Source organism: Carcharodon carcharias, chromosome 15 (genome assembly GCF_017639515.1).
Source record: "Carcharodon carcharias isolate sCarCar2 chromosome 15, sCarCar2.pri, whole genome shotgun sequence".
NCBI classification, from domain to species: Eukaryota; Metazoa; Chordata; class Chondrichthyes; order Lamniformes; family Lamnidae; genus Carcharodon; species Carcharodon carcharias.
In genome coordinates, this window is record NC_054481.1 from 109,419,526 (window position 1) to 109,435,711 (window position 16,186).

The 16,186-nt window shown below is 46.3% G+C and overlaps 1 protein-coding gene across 1 annotated transcript in view; it reads left to right on the forward strand.

Annotated features, from left to right (window-relative positions):
• Positions 1–16,186, forward strand: part of clcn6 (chloride channel 6) — a 50,281-nt gene that overhangs the window by 12,846 nt on the left and 21,249 nt on the right. The window contains exons 6-15 of the mRNA XM_041206841.1: positions 1,231–1,337; positions 1,691–1,817; positions 3,025–3,092; positions 3,882–3,940; positions 5,945–6,077; positions 6,366–6,479; positions 7,699–7,865; positions 8,465–8,579; positions 9,016–9,142; positions 13,698–13,851. Coding sequence (XP_041062775.1) covers positions 1,231–1,337; positions 1,691–1,817; positions 3,025–3,092; positions 3,882–3,940; positions 5,945–6,077; positions 6,366–6,479; positions 7,699–7,865; positions 8,465–8,579; positions 9,016–9,142; positions 13,698–13,851 — 1,171 coding nt within the window. The remainder of the gene's footprint in view (positions 1–1,230; positions 1,338–1,690; positions 1,818–3,024; positions 3,093–3,881; positions 3,941–5,944; positions 6,078–6,365; positions 6,480–7,698; positions 7,866–8,464; positions 8,580–9,015; positions 9,143–13,697; positions 13,852–16,186) is intronic.

The following is a 16,186-nucleotide window of genomic DNA, read 5'->3' on the forward strand; positions in this document are numbered from 1 at the left end:
GTAAATCTCTTGTTGAATCAGGTGAGTGCAGTCCCGCTGTGCTGGACAACTGTAGTGAGATAATGGAGAGGATGGAGCAAAAGAAAGATGGTTGTGGTCATTGAAGGCCAATCATCTCAGCCCCAGGACCTTGCTGCAGGACTTCTTCAGGGTAGTATCCTCGGCCCAACAATTTTCAATGTTTCATCAATGACCTTCCCTCCATGATAAAGTCAGAGATAGGGATGTTTGCTGATGATTGCAGTGTTCAATTCCATTTGCAGTCCCTCATAAAATGTTATGAAATGAAGGTGAGTAGATGGAATTGAGATACAGATCAGCCATGACCTAACTGAGTGGCTGCAATGCAGACTCAATTGAATGGCCTACTTATGTTCCCTTCACATTGGTTGGTATTGCCATCACTGAGGCCTCAATCAACATCCTAGGCGTCATTGATCATAAGCTGGACGAACCACATAAATGGAGTGGCTACTACAGCAGTTCAGAGATTGGGTATTCTGTGACTTGTGGCTTATTTCCTGACTCCCCAAAGCCTCTTCCATCTACCAAAAAGGCACAAATCAAGAGTGTGATCCAATGCTTTTCACTTGTCTGCATGAGTGCAGCAACAACACTCCAAGTTTGATGCCATCCAGGACAAAGCAGTCCATTTGGTTGGCACTCTCTTACCAGCTTCATTATCCACTGCCTCCACTAATGCTATGTGGCTACAATGTGTACGATCTATAGGATGCACTGGAACAGCTTGCCAAGATTTCTTCCACAGCACCTTCCAAATCAACTGATCCTACAATGCAGAGGGATTAGGGCAACATGGGAACACCACTGTCTCAAAATGCCCAGCCAAGTTGCACATCATGCTGACCATGCCAGCAATGCCCATGTCCTAAGGATCAATGAATTAAAAAGTGTGAATTGTGAAACAGAGGGTGGGATTATTTCCCCTCCCCACGATGAAAGTGCTGGGAATTGCCCTTGAAGATCCATTCCTCCTGGCCGTTTTCCTCACTTGTCCCATATTTCCTGCTAATTCTGCTTAGTTATTTTTCTAAAGTTTTTGAATTCTTGTAATGTAGCAGCCCTGATTGCTATCCCCCTGCAGCCCCCATGCTCTGGTTTTAGTGGTGGGTTTATTTGCATTACAGTGTTCATAGAGGAAATCTGTGACTCTGAATGCATTTTGACAGTATCTGTGTTGTGTATTTTCCCTGATTTCATGCCTTACAGCGGTGGAGGATTGCAGTGAGAGGGGCTGTCTCGCACTTTCCCTCCTCGAACTCCTTGCATTCAACATGGGTTTCGTCTTCCTGGCCAGCCTATTTGTCCTGATTGAGGTAAGAATTACAAGTGCATTTCCACCACATTTGGCTTGCCTTAAGTTTTACATCAAAAATAACAACTACTAAGGCAAGCAGCTGTGATGCTCAGTGCCTTGTGCCCACTGGTGTGTCTCTGGATTATGGGGCAGCACATAACGCTATTTGCTGCTCAGCCCACGGACTGCTGACAGCAATTGCACATCGTCATCTCCCTGCATAAAAGCTTAAAAGGAATTTTATGTGGTCTCTGCAGGGCCCAGGCTGGTTGTTACTATGTTAACGGTCGATGTTCTGTTCTTGCTGTCATCATTCAGCAAGGGCTGGGGAGGGCATCATTTTGTTTTGAAAAATGTTTTTCTGTTTCACAGCCTATTGCAGCTGGATCTGGAATTCCTGAAATCAAATGTTACCTAAATGGGGTAAAGATCCCTGGGATCGTGAGGCTGCGGACCCTGGTCTGTAAAGCAGTGGGCGTGCTATTCTGTGTGGCTGGAGGTAAAGAATGGCTTGGGTTTGTTTCTGTGTTTGATGCAAGCTCAGGTATATGTGGTAAACCTCATCATGATCACAAGCAACCCCATAAAATGATATGATACATAAAAGATGCATCAGGTTGATCAGAATCTGGGATAAAGACAGCTTGATGTTTTGGGTGGAACCATTTCACAGAAATAAAAGCTCTTTTATTCCCACTGTGTTGGTTGGGGAACAGACATACTGCTGTTTTGCCAGAGTGACATCCACAAGCCTTATAGTGTGTAGACCGCTGTGCTAATGGCTATCAACTCTTCCTTATTCTACTTAATTTGATGCTAATGGAGCTCAGACTCTTACCAAAGGACATTATTAAAAAGTTCTGGCAGTAAAACACTATTTGTACGGGAACTACCCAGTTACTCAGTAAAGTGTAATAAACATGCTCCTGGTTGTTCTGTTGCCCTGCTCAGTGCCACAGTCTGTGCTGCCTTGCCCTGTTCAGTTATGCCCTCTGCCAGTGTTGGTGGCACAACTCTTTCTGGCTACTCGACTCTGCAGTGTTTTTTTTATATAGTGTGCCCAGTAAGGCATTGGTTTAATTTTAATGACACTAAATACAAATGGTGTGGTGGTTCAGCAAGCTGTGATGATTGGGTTTTACTTTCTCTGCTGTTGCTTTATTTGTTCTTGGGATGTGAGCGTGGGCCCATCTCTAATAGCCTTCCACCGTCTTCTTGAACCACTGGGTGATTCAATTACAGTCTCATAATAAAGACCGTCTAATTCCCTCCACTGAGACATGCATTCTTTGTGTTGTGTACAAACTGAACCAGATGCAAATTTCAAGCTGAAATGCATTTTAATGCTTGCCAATGTTTAAGAAGTATTATGCCAGTACACTGCTTAATTTCATCTTTGTAGGCAGCACTGACACATGATAAAATACAGCAGATGTTTTTATTATTCCTGGGAATTTGTGCAAATGAGAGAGTTTTAAATTGTTGTGGGCCCCTGGAGTTTAACAGAAACAGTATTTCCCAGGTTTCCTGACTCTGGGAGGGCACTTAGTCATCCCCTGTTCTTGTGTCGTTTGAGCTGATTCACTCCTCTTAGTGCGTGAGTGTTTTCTTACCATTGGATGTTAAATTTACCCATTCGCAGTGCTACGTGCTCTCAGCTGTGGCCCAAACAATGTATGATGCTCCATGTATGTTTTCTTTTCCAGGTTTATTTGTGGGGAAGGAAGGCCCAATGATTCACAGTGGAGCAGTGGTGGGAGCAGGGTTGCCCCAGGTGAGTGATTGGAGCCAGCGGTAATGGAATGCATCGGTGTTTAGATGTAATGCATTTGGGATACAGTGCTGTTCAATCATTTGTGCTTCCAAATTGTCTGGTTGGTTATTGCTGACATTCTTTTTGCTCCATTGTTGAAGTTTGAAATCGATTTATGGAGAGTTTAAAATAATTACATGAAGTCACACTACCTGATGTTACCACCCAAAAACCAGATCCCTGCCCAAACCAGATCAGCTGGCAAAACCAAATTTATTTTCTCCCCTCTTCCACCCCCATCCCAAACCAGAATCCCACCACTACTCCAGTCTCTCTCTGCTTGGTATTATAATACACTTACAGCATCTTTGGTAAGAAATTGCCATGCTTCTGGTTTGCTTGGGCAACTGGCCCAGTGTGTTGCCCAGGGTGGGATCTGTCAGGTGGGGTGGGGTGTGGGGCAGACAGGTAAGGTGGGTTGTGTTGGACGGGTTTGAGGGGGGGTATGTGTGGCAGAGCAGGTTTGAAGGGTGTGATATGGGACTGGGCTGTTTGGGCTGTTTTGTGTCAGGTGGAGGGCAAGGTGTGATATAGGTTATGGGGTGAAGGTGGGGTGAATAGGGCTGGTTGGATGTGTGGGTGAAATTGGGTCAGATGGGGTTGGGTGAAGTTTGTGGATATAGCGATGTGGACGAGGTAGAGTGGGGTGGAGCAGGGTGGAGCAATATGGGGTGGGGAGGGTTTCTGTGTGTTGCAGTGTTTTACTTCATGTCTGATGCTTGCTTTGCTTTCTTGCCTCCTCTGGAATAGTTTCAAAGCATCACTTTCCACAAGATCCAGTTCAACTTCCCGTATTTTCGCAGTGACAGGTAGGAACCATTCACTGACTCCAAATCCTGGATTTTACTGAAACGTAATCAGCTTCTGTTCTATCAGTTTAAACTTGCAGAGCCACAAAATTGCTATATATAATGATCCTTATTGGAGCCTCAATCATTTCACTTGCTCCATTCAGATGGTCATTAACCATTTGAGGGCCAAGGATGTTTGAAATTACTGAGCATGTTGCTAGTTTCTGTTACTACTGTTATATAAAGCTGAGTTTTGTTAAACATTTGAAGATGAGTTTTATCAAAATAAGACTGGAAGAGCTATCCAGAGAGCTACTAATGATTTATTAGTTGCTTCAGGGCAACGTGAAACAAGAATTGGATGTTTTAAATTTAGGGCTGAATGTTGCAATTTTGAAGCATTTTTGCCAGGGTCACTGACAATGGGAAAAGGGGACAGGGTTTGTGGTACCTGATTCTGAAAATACTAGTAAACATCCTGGTAATCCATATCGTAAAAGCAAGTCTGATTTAATCAATTGCTGAAAATTAGTAGCCCTGTTGATCTTAACTGGTATAGTTAGCGTACTGATTCATGTTGTTTTAAAAGCTTTTCAGGGAACTCTGGCAAATGCAGGGTGAGATGGGCCAATATGTTTGGAAACTGAGCAGTAAAGAGTGTACTTTACAGCATCATTTCATGTATATAGTGTCTTGGTAATGTTCTATGCAACAGGGGTTAGTTCTGCTGTGGAGCCTATGCACTCTGAGTGTACAGTGCAGGACACACAACCATGGGTGGCACAGGAGAGTTGGCACCCTGCTTAAAAAACATATTGAGAATTGTGTTTGTGGAAGTAGTTTTGTTTCATAAATCGCCATGTGACTGCATACTGAACTGCACTATCTCCATTGCAAAGACAGGATGAAGCCAGAACCTTCATTGGGTGGGAGGGGGGGGCTTGGTGTCTCTGATGCCTTATCAGCTGATCTCACTATCACTGGTGTGAACCTGGGAGATCATTTGCATGCCCACTTTTCCCCAAACCAGTAATGTATGGGCTGAGGAAGGCCAAAGGAAGCAGTCATTCAACAGCACCTTAAACATTGTTGCCCTTTTCTAATTCCAGTTTTGACTCTTGAGAAATAATTGGGATCACTGCCCCAACACCCCACCCCCCCACGCCACCTTCCGGAGAGAAGTATGCAATACTGCACACTCCATTTCTTTGAGCTTCCACCTTGATTATGATTGGTTATTAAGATTCAACTGGTTCAGGATCTAACTGTTTATTGGGGGAGGGGAAAATCTTTGGACGCAATGTTTGCAGGAAGGGTGGTGAAAAGAAGTGTAACAACCAGGAAACCTGGAAATGCTGGTTTTCCAGAGGTTCTGAAACTGGTGGGATCTCATTTAAATGTTTTGACTATTTCTCAGCCAGCAGCCAACATATTGAGAGGCTGGTTATCGGGCAGGAAACCCTGCAGTACAAGGTTGCAGCCTAGTGTCGGAGGGGAAGGGAAGAATGTACAGCCTGAGGATGAATGGAAGGCAAGTCCGTAGGTCCAAGGAGCACTGTGGAGACTAGAGTGGTTGTCTGATTTGCAGGATGATATTAGCAGGTTAGCTTGGGAGGTTAGAGTTTTTGGAAGTGCTCCTGCTCCTGCTAGCCCGCTAACAGCACTGGAAAGTTACTTGCCTATAGGATCCAGCAGCTCTTGCCTCCCTATGGCTGTCAGGTTTCCTGGGAGACAGCCTGCAAGTTGAAAACTGTCCTAAATGCTGAGATACGGAAGCCAATTTCGATAAAACCAGATGTGCGCGATTGGAGACTGATCAAAATTGGGTTTCCACTAGACACAAGGGGGTTACATTCCCTGCTTTATATCTGAATATTCAATCTGGGATCAGATTCTCACATTCTGCTGGGTATTAATTTTGGGGAAACCCAGGAAAATAAATCAATTTGTTTTATTTTGGATGCTGAGGCCTCAACTGGGATTTTATGACACACTAACTTAAAGGCTCTGTTGGGTTCACAGGGACAAGCGTGACTTTGTGTCAGCGGGGGCAGCAGCAGGCGTTGCAGCAGCTTTTGGGGCTCCAATTGGAGGGACGTTGTTCAGTCTGGAGGAGGGATCCTCGTTCTGGAATCAGGCACTAACGTGGAAAGTGGTGAGTGAGACTCATTAACCGCAAGTGTCAAGGGGAAGAGTGTTTGGCAGTGTCATAGCTTGTCTGGTGGAGGCTGTTTCTGCGTGCACTGGTGTGAGGCCACATATGGGGCAGTGCAGTTGTTTGGGTGGGTGGTGTTGGGTGAGGCGGGGGGAGTAGTGGTGCAGTAGCTGGCCTGGGTGGGTGATGGCTGTGTTTGTGGTACACTAATATTTTGGCTGGGTTGGGTGGTTCTGTGATGGGGTGTAGTTCTGTCCTTCAATTGTTTTCTGCTGTATTCTCTTCCAGCTCTTCTGCTCAATGTCTGCCACGTTCACACTGAATCTGTTCCGCTCAGGAATTCGCTATGGGAGCTGGGGTTCCTTCCAGCTTCCTGGACTACTCAACTTTGGCGAGTTCAAGGTATTCTGTGGGTTTGGTGATACTTTCTGTAACAGCTTTCACAGCCCCGTTTGAAAAACCCAAATACTAATAGTTTTGGAAGTATTTAGACTGGGGGAGATATCACCAAGATTTTATGTCCACAGGCTGAACTAAGCGTTGTTATTAAAACAAATATATGCATTTTTATAGCACTTTCACATTCTTGGGACATTCCAAAGCGCTTTATAGCCAGTGAAGTCCTTTTGACGTGTAGCCACTGTTGTAATGTAGAAAATGCAGCAGCCAGTTTGTGGACAGTAATGTCCCACAAATAGCAAGGTAATCATGACCAGATAATCTAATTTTTAATGATGTTGATTGAGGGATAAATATTGGCTAGGACACACAGGATAATTCCCCTTCTCTGAAATAATGTAATGGGATCTTTTACTTCCACTTCAGAAGGGTTTACAGAGCCTCAGTAAATATCTCATTGAAAGATTAGTACATCCTCAGTACTGCACTGGAGGAGTGTCAGCCTAGATTTTTGTGTTCAAACCTTTGTCGTGGGACTTGAACCTGCAACTACTTGACTCACGTAAGAGTGCTACCAACTGACAATTGTTTCCTTAGTCTGGCAAAATGAGTAAGGTTATTTGTTCTGATGTATTGCTGATTCAGTAATTATAGTTACAGTTCTATTGCACCACTATTAGAAGTAAATTTTATTATTGTTTGAAAAGTTAGATTTATTAAAACCAAGTAAGCTCAGTAGCTAGCGATCTTGTATCTGAGTCAGATGGTTGTGGGTTCAAGTCTCAATCCAGATACTTGAGCACATACCATAGACTGTTACTGCAGTGAAATATTGAGGGAGCGCTGCACAGCTGGAAGTGTCAAGACGCTAAACTGATGCACCCTCTGGCTTTCAGGTGGATGTAAAAACATCCTGGGGTATCTTTTTAAAAAGAGGGAAATTCTCTTTGTCGGTCTCTCTCTGTTAGGTTTCTGGGCAGCGTACCCTGTGCCCTTTGACCTGTGGCCAGAATATGCAGGTATTTCCCCTACACTGCCCCAAGTAAAGTTCTGAAGTACATGTCCTGCACTGACACTTGGCCGCTTGATAAGTCCCTTTGAGATGTGATGGTGGGATAGCTGCCCATTCCCCTCATGAACTGTGTCAGTTGGGTTCTGGGTGTTTTATTTGATCTTGGTTTAAGCTCGTTTCCAACTAGTTGCTGATGGCATTGTGTGTTAGTGTGCAGATGGAGACAAGAAGTGTCATTTGTGGACAGCAGTAGATCTGGCCTTCTTTATCATCATGGGTGTGATTGGTGGACTCTTGGGAGCACTGTTTAACTGTCTGAATAGAAGGCTCGCAAAGTACCGCATGCGCAATGTGCATCCGAAGGCCAAGTTTGTCCGGTAAGTGAGCAAGGCTGAGAGTGAGTTCCTCAAACTCTCAGCATCCACATATTAAACTCTGTTCATATTTCCAATTTCTTAAGCTTATTGACCTATTTTTCTGTCTCTAATGATTGTGTTGACTCTTGCTGGGGTACAGTTCCATAGGTGCTGATTAACAGCCCCCAACGAATGCCCCAAGCTGTAATGACAGTGAATGTCAGCGTGTTAGCAGGCTATGCTACATGGATATTTCAACCAAAGATATTTCAACCAAAATCTTCAGCCCATGTCCCTAGACCAGAACTGAAAACCCTGCCTGATTTTCACCCCATACCACGGTCTCCCCACTCCTACCCCCATCCACCCCATCTCAAGTTTGCAACAGCACCTATCAGAAACTATACCTGCCTGAGGTCAACAACTGTGCATCCCTCTTTGAGTGCTGGGTGTAAACTTGGTATTTCTTGCAAATCACCTCAACTTTGGCCCCAGTGATGCAAGTGCCTCAATGATTTGTGTAACCAGCCTGCCACAGTGGGTCTAATTGTGTCCATTTATCTTCCTTTTAAATTGGAATGTCATGTGAGAGTTTTGTGTCTCCATCTCTCTGGTCTCAGGATTCTGGAGAGCCTGCTGGTTGCTATGGTAACAACGATGGTAGTATTTATAGCCTCCATGACACTAGGAGAATGTCGTGAGATCCCTTCGCAAACGCACAACGCAACACTACAGGTGAGTGTGTGACTTACATTTTCAAAATCACAGTAGAGGCTTTGAAACTTTTACAGCATTGATGGTTTTATTGTGCAATCAAAAAAATTTAACCTTGGTCCAGTTGTAAGTTTTCAAAATTTGACATTTTTCAGTTTTGTAAAAATAATTCCTGTTTAACATTTATATTACTTTCTTCTATCTTGACACTTTCAAATGTGTCAAAAGTGACCTGAACTCAGTGATCTCTAAGTGCTTTGCCCTTTAAATGCTTTGTTGTGTGTCATTGTGGAGATGAGAGATCAGTTTGTTCCAGCCATCCCTGGTAGTTAGTGTCTTTGACTCATTTCACTATGTGAAAGAGGAAACGGTGTTTATAAGGAGGTGTCTGTGACCATTAGCTCGCATCTCATCACTGTGCAGTGTATTTTATTGTACTTTGCTTTTTTTCTCTCAGTTGTCCGAGCGGAATGTAAATTCCAGCATCAAAACCTTCTTCTGTCCCAACCAAACCTACAATGACATGGCCACACTCTTCTTCAACCCCCAAGAGACTGCCATTCTCCAACTCTTCCACCAGGACGGTGAGTCACAGTGGGCTTGGTTTATAGAATAGAATCATAGAATAGTTCCAGCACATAAGAAGGCCATTCGGTCTGTCATGCCTGTACAAGCTTTCTGAAGGAGCAGTTCATCTAGTGCTGCTCCCCTGCCTTCTCCTTGTGCCCTGCACATTCTCCCTTTTCAGATAATGATCCAATTCCCTCTTGAATACCTCAATTGAACCTGTCTCCATCACATTCTCAGGAGGTGCATTCCTAACCACTTGCTACGTGAAAAAGTTTTTTCTCATGTTATCATTGTTTCTTTTGCCAATTACCTTAAATCTGTGCCATCTGGTTCTCAATTCTTCTACCAATGGGAACAATTTCTCCCTACCTACTTTGTCCAGACCCTCATTGGTTTTGAATATCTCTATCAAATCTCCTCTCAACCTTCTCTTTAAGGAGAACAGTCTCCATTCTATTTAGGTAACTGAAGTTCCTCATCCCTGGAACCATTCTCAAGAATCTTTTCTGCACTCTCTCTAATGCCTTCACATCTTTCCTAAGGTGTGGTGCCCAGATCTAGATGTAGTACTCCAGTTGAGAGACCAAACCAGTGTTGTATACATGTTTGACATAATGTCTGTAATCTGGAGATTACTACTTTTGTGGTCCTGCTCGCTAAGTTCCTACCTAGCGCCCAAAATTGTGACTGCAGAACCACATCACTCTTTCTGCCTATGTCACTGGTATCAATGTGGACCATGATCGCTAGACTGCTCATCCTCCTCCCTCAGTTCCTTTTGCATTCATTCCCATTGCAAGCATGTTGGTCGGGGCAGTGGGGTAGTGGTAATGTTGCTGGACTTGGTAATTGAGAGACCCAGGATAATGCTCTGGGACCCAGGTTCGAATCGCTCCACGGCAGATGGTGAAATTTGAATTCAATAAAAGTCTGGAATTAAAAGTCTAATGATAACCATGAAACCATTGTCGATTGTCATAAAAACCATCTGGTCCACTAATATCCTTTAGAGAAGGAAATCTACCATCCTTACCTGGTCTGGCCTACACATGACTCCAGATCCACAGCAATGTGGTTAACTCTTAACTGCCCTCTGAAATGGCCTAGCAAGCCACTCCTTTGAATCAATCTGCTAAAAAGCCTAAAAGGAATGGAACTGGATGGACCACCCAGCACTGGAAATGACAACGGCAAACTCAGCCCTGTCAACCCTGCAAAGTCTAGGGGCTGGTGCCAAAATTGGGAGAGCTGTCTGACAGACTAGTCAAGCAACAGCCTGACATATTCATAATCACGGAAACATACCTTAAAGACAATGTCCCAGACACCACCATCATCATCCCTAAGTATGTCTTGTCCCACTGGCAGGACAGAGGCGGTGGCACAGTGTTATATGGTTGGGAGGGAGTTGCTCTAAGAGTCCTCAACATTGACTCCAGCCCCCATGAAGTCAAGGAAACCTCCTGCTGATTACCACGTACCGTGCCGGACCCCCACCCTCAGCTGATGAACCAGTGCCCCTCCATGCTGAGCACCATTTGGACGAAGCACTGAGGGTGGCAAGGGCGCAGAATGTACCCTGGGTAGGCGACTTCAATGTCCTTCACCAAGAGTGGCTTTGTAGCACCACAGCTGAATGAGCTGGCTGAGTTCTAAAGGACATAGCAGCTAGACTGGGTCTGCAGCAGGTGGTGAGGAACCAACAAGAGGGAAAAACATACTTGACCTGAACCTCACCAACCTGCTTGCCGCAGTTGCATCTGTCCATGACATAATCGTTAGGAGTGACCACCGTGCAGTCCTTGTGGAGATGAAGTCCTGTCATCACATTGAGGATACCCTCCATCGTGTTGTGTGGCACAACCACTGTGCTAAGTGGGATAGATTTCAAACAGATCTAGCGACTCAAGACTGGGCATCCATGGGGCACTGTGGGCCATCAACAGCAGCAGAATTGTACTCGACCACGATCTGTAACCTCATGGGCCAGCATATCCCCCACTCTACCATTACCACCAATCCAGGGGAATTGGTTGAATGAAGAGTGCAGAAGGGCATGTTCAGAGCAGCACCAGGCATGCCTAAAAATGAGGTGTCAACTTGGTGAAGCTATAACACAGGACTACTTGCATGCCAAACAGCACAAGCAGTAAATGATAAACAGAGCTAAGCAATTCCACAATCAACGGGTCAGACCTAAGCTCTGCAGTCTTGCCACATCCAGTTGTGAATGGTGGTGGACAATTAAACAACTCATTGGCAGAGCCGACTCCACAAATATTCTCATCCTCAATGATGGGGGAGCCCAGCATATCAGTGCAAAAGATAAGGTTGAAGCATTTGAGACAAGCTACAGCCAGAAGTGCCAAGTGGATGATCCATCTTGGCCTCCTCCTGAGGTCCCCAGCATCATAGATGTCAGCCTTCAGCCAATTCGATTCACTCCACATGATATCAAGAAATGGCTGAAGGCACTGGATACTGCAAAGGCTATGGGCCCTGACAATATTCCAGCAATAGTACTGAAGAATTGTGCACCAGAACTTGCTGCGCTCCTAACCAAGCTGTTCCAGTGCAGCTACAACACTGGCATTTACCCAGCAATGTGGAAAATTGCCCAGGTATGTCCTGTACGCAAAAGGCTGGACAAATCTAACCCGGCCAATTACCGCCCCATCATTATACTCTTGATCATCAGCAAAGTAATGGAAGGGTCATCAACAGTGCTATCAAGCGGCACCTGCTTAACAATAACCTGCTCACTGATGCTCAGTTTGTGTTCTGCCAGGGCCACTCAGCTCCTAACCTCATTACATCTTTGGTTCAAGCATGAACAAAAGAGCTGAACTCCAGAGTGAGAGTGAATGCTCTTGACAGCAAGGCAGTATTTGACCAAATGTGGCATCAAAGTGTACTAGCAAAACTGGAGTCAAAGGGAACCAGGGGAAAAGTTCTCCACTAGTTGGAGTCATACCTAGCCCAAAGGAAGATGGGCGTGGTTGTTGGAGGTCAACCATCTCAGTTCCATGAGTTCCTCAGGGTAGTGTTCCTGCATGAGTTCCTCAGGGTAGTGTTCTAGGCCCAACCATCTTCAGCTGCTTCATCAATGACCTTCCTTCCATCATTAGGTCAGAAGTGGGGATGTTCGCTGATGATTGCACAATGTTCAGCACCATTCATGGCTCCTCAGATAATGTAGTAAGACCTGGACAATATCCAGGCTTGGACTGGCAAGTGGTGGCAAGTAATGTTCGCACCGCACAAGTGCCAGGCAATGACCATCTCCAACAGGAGAGAATCTAACCATTGCCCCATGGTATTCGATGGCATTATCATTGCTGAATTCCCCACTATCAATATCTTGGGAGTTACCATTGACCAGAAGCTGAACTGGACTAGCCAAAAAAATACTGTGGCTACAAGAGCAGGTCAGAGGCTAGGAATCCTGCAGCGAGTAACTCACCTCCTGACTCCCCAAAGCCTGGCACAAGTCAGGATTGTGATGGAATAGCCTCGGCTTGCCTGGATGAGTACAGCTCCAACAACACAAGAAACTTTACACCATCTAGGACAAAGCAGTCCGCTTGATTGATACCCCATTCACACACATTCACTCCCTCCACCACCAACGAACTGTGGTAGCAGTGTGTATCATCTACAAGATGCACTGCAGGAACTCACCAAGGCTCCTTGGGCAGCATCTTCCAAACCCATGACCACTACCATCTAAAAGGACAAGGGCAGCAGACACATGATAACACCACTACCTGGAAGTTCCCCTCCAAGCCACTCACCATCCTGACTTGGAAATATATTGCTGTTCCTTCACTGTCACTGGGCCAAAATCCTGGAACTCCCTCTCTACAGCACTGTGGGTGTGCCTACATCACATGGACTGCAGCGATACATGAAGGCAGCTCACTACCACCTTCTCAAGGGCAATTAGGGATTGGCAATAAATGCTGGCCAGCCAGCGAAGCCCTCATCTCATGAACAAATAAAAAAAGTCTTATTCCCCTCCACCCAGCATCGCATTGCAATGTACTCGGGCGCTGCAGATAGTAACCGCTCTCCACAGTCTAGTTCCCTAGATGGTGTGCGGAAATCTAGAACTCGCTTCTTTTACCTTAACCACTCACTGCCACCATCCCCTCCCCAAAGTTCCTGAGGCTGAAAATTTGAGTTTGATTTTATAGGGCAAGGGTATTAAGGGTTATGGAACCAAGACTGATAGGTGGAGTTAAGATAATCAGCTAAATCTATCTGAATGACAAAACAGGCTTGAGGGGCTGTGTGGCCTCCCTCACTGGAGCCATGACTTTGGTCATTTGGTTGGTCACAAATTAGAAGAATATTCTCTGGAATTTGAGTAACGCAGGCAATTTAAATTGTTATAATTGTCCAACTGGCCAAGAATTATATTCCAGCAATGGCAAAGATTGATGTGGTCCAGTCAGCCTGTTCTACACAAGGCATAATATTCTTTTTGGCAAAATTGATTTTGGCAAAACTGTTGGATCTGCTGAAGGTTTTTATTGCTTGAGCTGTTTACTGTTCTTGTTTCTGCAGGAACCTTCAGTCCGGTCACTCTGAGCATTTTCTTTGTTCTTTATTTTATTCTGGCCTGTTGGACGTATGGTGTGTCGGTCCCTAGTGGGCTCTTCGTGCCCTCGATCCTCTGTGGAGCCGCCTACGGTCGACTTGTGGCAAACATTCTGAAAACGTGAGTGATGCAAGAATAACTTCACTGCGATAGGTTTCAAACCCCGTTGACCTGAGGTGATTGCTGTTAGTCTGTGAAATTTTATTACAATCTCTTGAGACGGTTAATGTTAAAAGAGAAATTCCAACGCCCACTGAAAGAATGAAGCCACAAGATTGGACTGTTTAAAAACAAATGAATTTTATTATACAAGAATCAAGTAAAGCAAACACTAAATAAACATCGAGAAACACTATAGAACACAAACACAGACGCTTTAGACTAAAATCCCCAACTCAACCTTCCCTTTCCCATTATGAATTCTCACCACCCATCTCCTCCCTCCCCAACCCAGGAAGTCTTTAACTACTTGCCAGCTTCTTGAAAGTTATCCACTTTCTTAGGACTAACTCCAAACTTTATTACAGTTCCCTTGTAAGATCTGGGACTTGTCAGCTGGAGGGCTGAGCTTCACTCGCAATTTCTGTGTGGTGACTTAAACAGAAAATTAGAAACACCCCTAGTTTCCAGTATAGTCAGTCCTCACTTACAGTTGTGATTCCTGAAAATCATGAATTGTAAGTGAAATGACTTTAAGTAAATTATGGGTTCCCATTGGAATCAGTGTTAAAGCCAGAGTTAGGAATGTTCGGACATTTCTTGCCCAGAAAAATCAATGTACGAGTTGAAATACTGTAACGTATGTGTGTAGCGTTGTGCAATCCTAACTGGAATAATTTGCAAAATAACATAAATTACTGAATATAACAGAAATACTATATCAATTCAAATTAGATAACACAATCACCGAAATAAGGCTTGAGTAGCACAGCTTCTGTGTGTCACCCACAGCACTTCTGAAACTCAACTCAACTTGCTTTCCTTTCCCCCGCTGAGTGTCTCTCTCACCTCTTCTTTCCCACTGTCTGTCTCTCCACTTTCATACTCTGTTTCTCTCTCTCTTCTGTCTGTGTCTGTCTCTTGTCCCCTTTCCCGCTCTGTTCCCTCCTTTCCTGCAGTCTTCCCCCGCACCCTTTCCTGCAGTCTTCCCCCGCACCCTTTCCTGCTGTCTTCCCCCCCACCCTTTCCTGCTGTCTTCCCCCCCACCCTTTCCTGCTGTCTTCCCCCCCACCCTTTCCTGCTGTCTTCCCCCCCACCCTTTCCTGCTGTCTTCCCCCCCACCCTTTCCTGCTGTCTTCCCCCCCACCCTTTCCTGCTGTCTTCCCCCCCACCCTTTCCTGCTGTCTTCCCCCCCACCCTTTCCTGCTGTCTTCCCCCCCACCCTTTCCTGCTGTCTTCCCCCCCACCCTTTCCTGCTGTCTTCCCCCCCACCCTTTCCTGCTGTCTTCCCCCCCACCCTTTCCTGCTGTCTTCCCCCCCACCCTTTCCTGCTGTCTTCCCCCCCACCCTTTCCTGCTGTCTTCCCCCCCACCCTTTCCTGCTGTCTTCCCCCCCACCCTTTCCTGCTGTCTGCCCCCCCACCCTTTCCTGCTGTCTTCCCCCCCACCCTTTCCTGCTGTCTTCCCCCCCACCCTTTCCTGCTGTCTTCCCCCCCACCCTTTCCTGCTGTCTTCCCCCCCACCCTTTCCTGCTGTCTTCCCCCCCACCCTTTCCTGCTGTCTTCCCCCCCACCCTTTCCTGCTGTCTTCCCCCCCACCCTTTCCTGCTGTCTTCCCCCCCACCCTTTCCTGCTGTCTTCCCCCCCACCCTTTCCTGCTGTCTTCCCCCCCCACCCTTTCCTGCTGTCTTCCCCCCCACCCTTTCCTGCTGTCTTCCCCCCCACCCTTTCCTGCTGTCTTCCCCCCCACCCTTTCCTGCTGTCTTCCCCCCCACCCTTTCCTGCTGTCTTCCCCCCCACCCTTTCCTGCTGTCTTCCCCCCCCCTTCCTGCTGTCTTCCCCCCTTTCCTGCTGTCTTCCCCCCTTTCCCGCTGTCTGTCTTCCCCCCTTTCCCGCTGTCTGTCTTCCCCCCTTTCCCGCTGTCTGTCTTCCCCCCTTTCCCGCTGTCTGTCTTCCCCCCTTTCCCGCTGTCTGCCTCCCCCCTTTCCCGCTGTCTGCCTCCCCCCTTTCCCGCTGTCTGCCTCCCCCCTTTCCCGCTGTCTGCCTCCCCCCTTTCCCGCTGTCTGCCTCCCCCCTTTCCCGCTGTCTGCCTCCCCCCTACTTGCTTCCACTCCACCCCCCCCCCCCCATTTTCTTCCACCTCTGTTCTCTTCCCCCCTTATCCACTTTCCAGCTCTGTTCCTCTCCTCCTCCCCATCCTTTCCTGCTCCCTGCCTCCCACCTTCCTTTCCTGCTCTCTTTCCTCTCCCTTCCTCCCCCCGTCCTGTTCTCTTCCTCCCCACACCCCCTTCCCGCTCT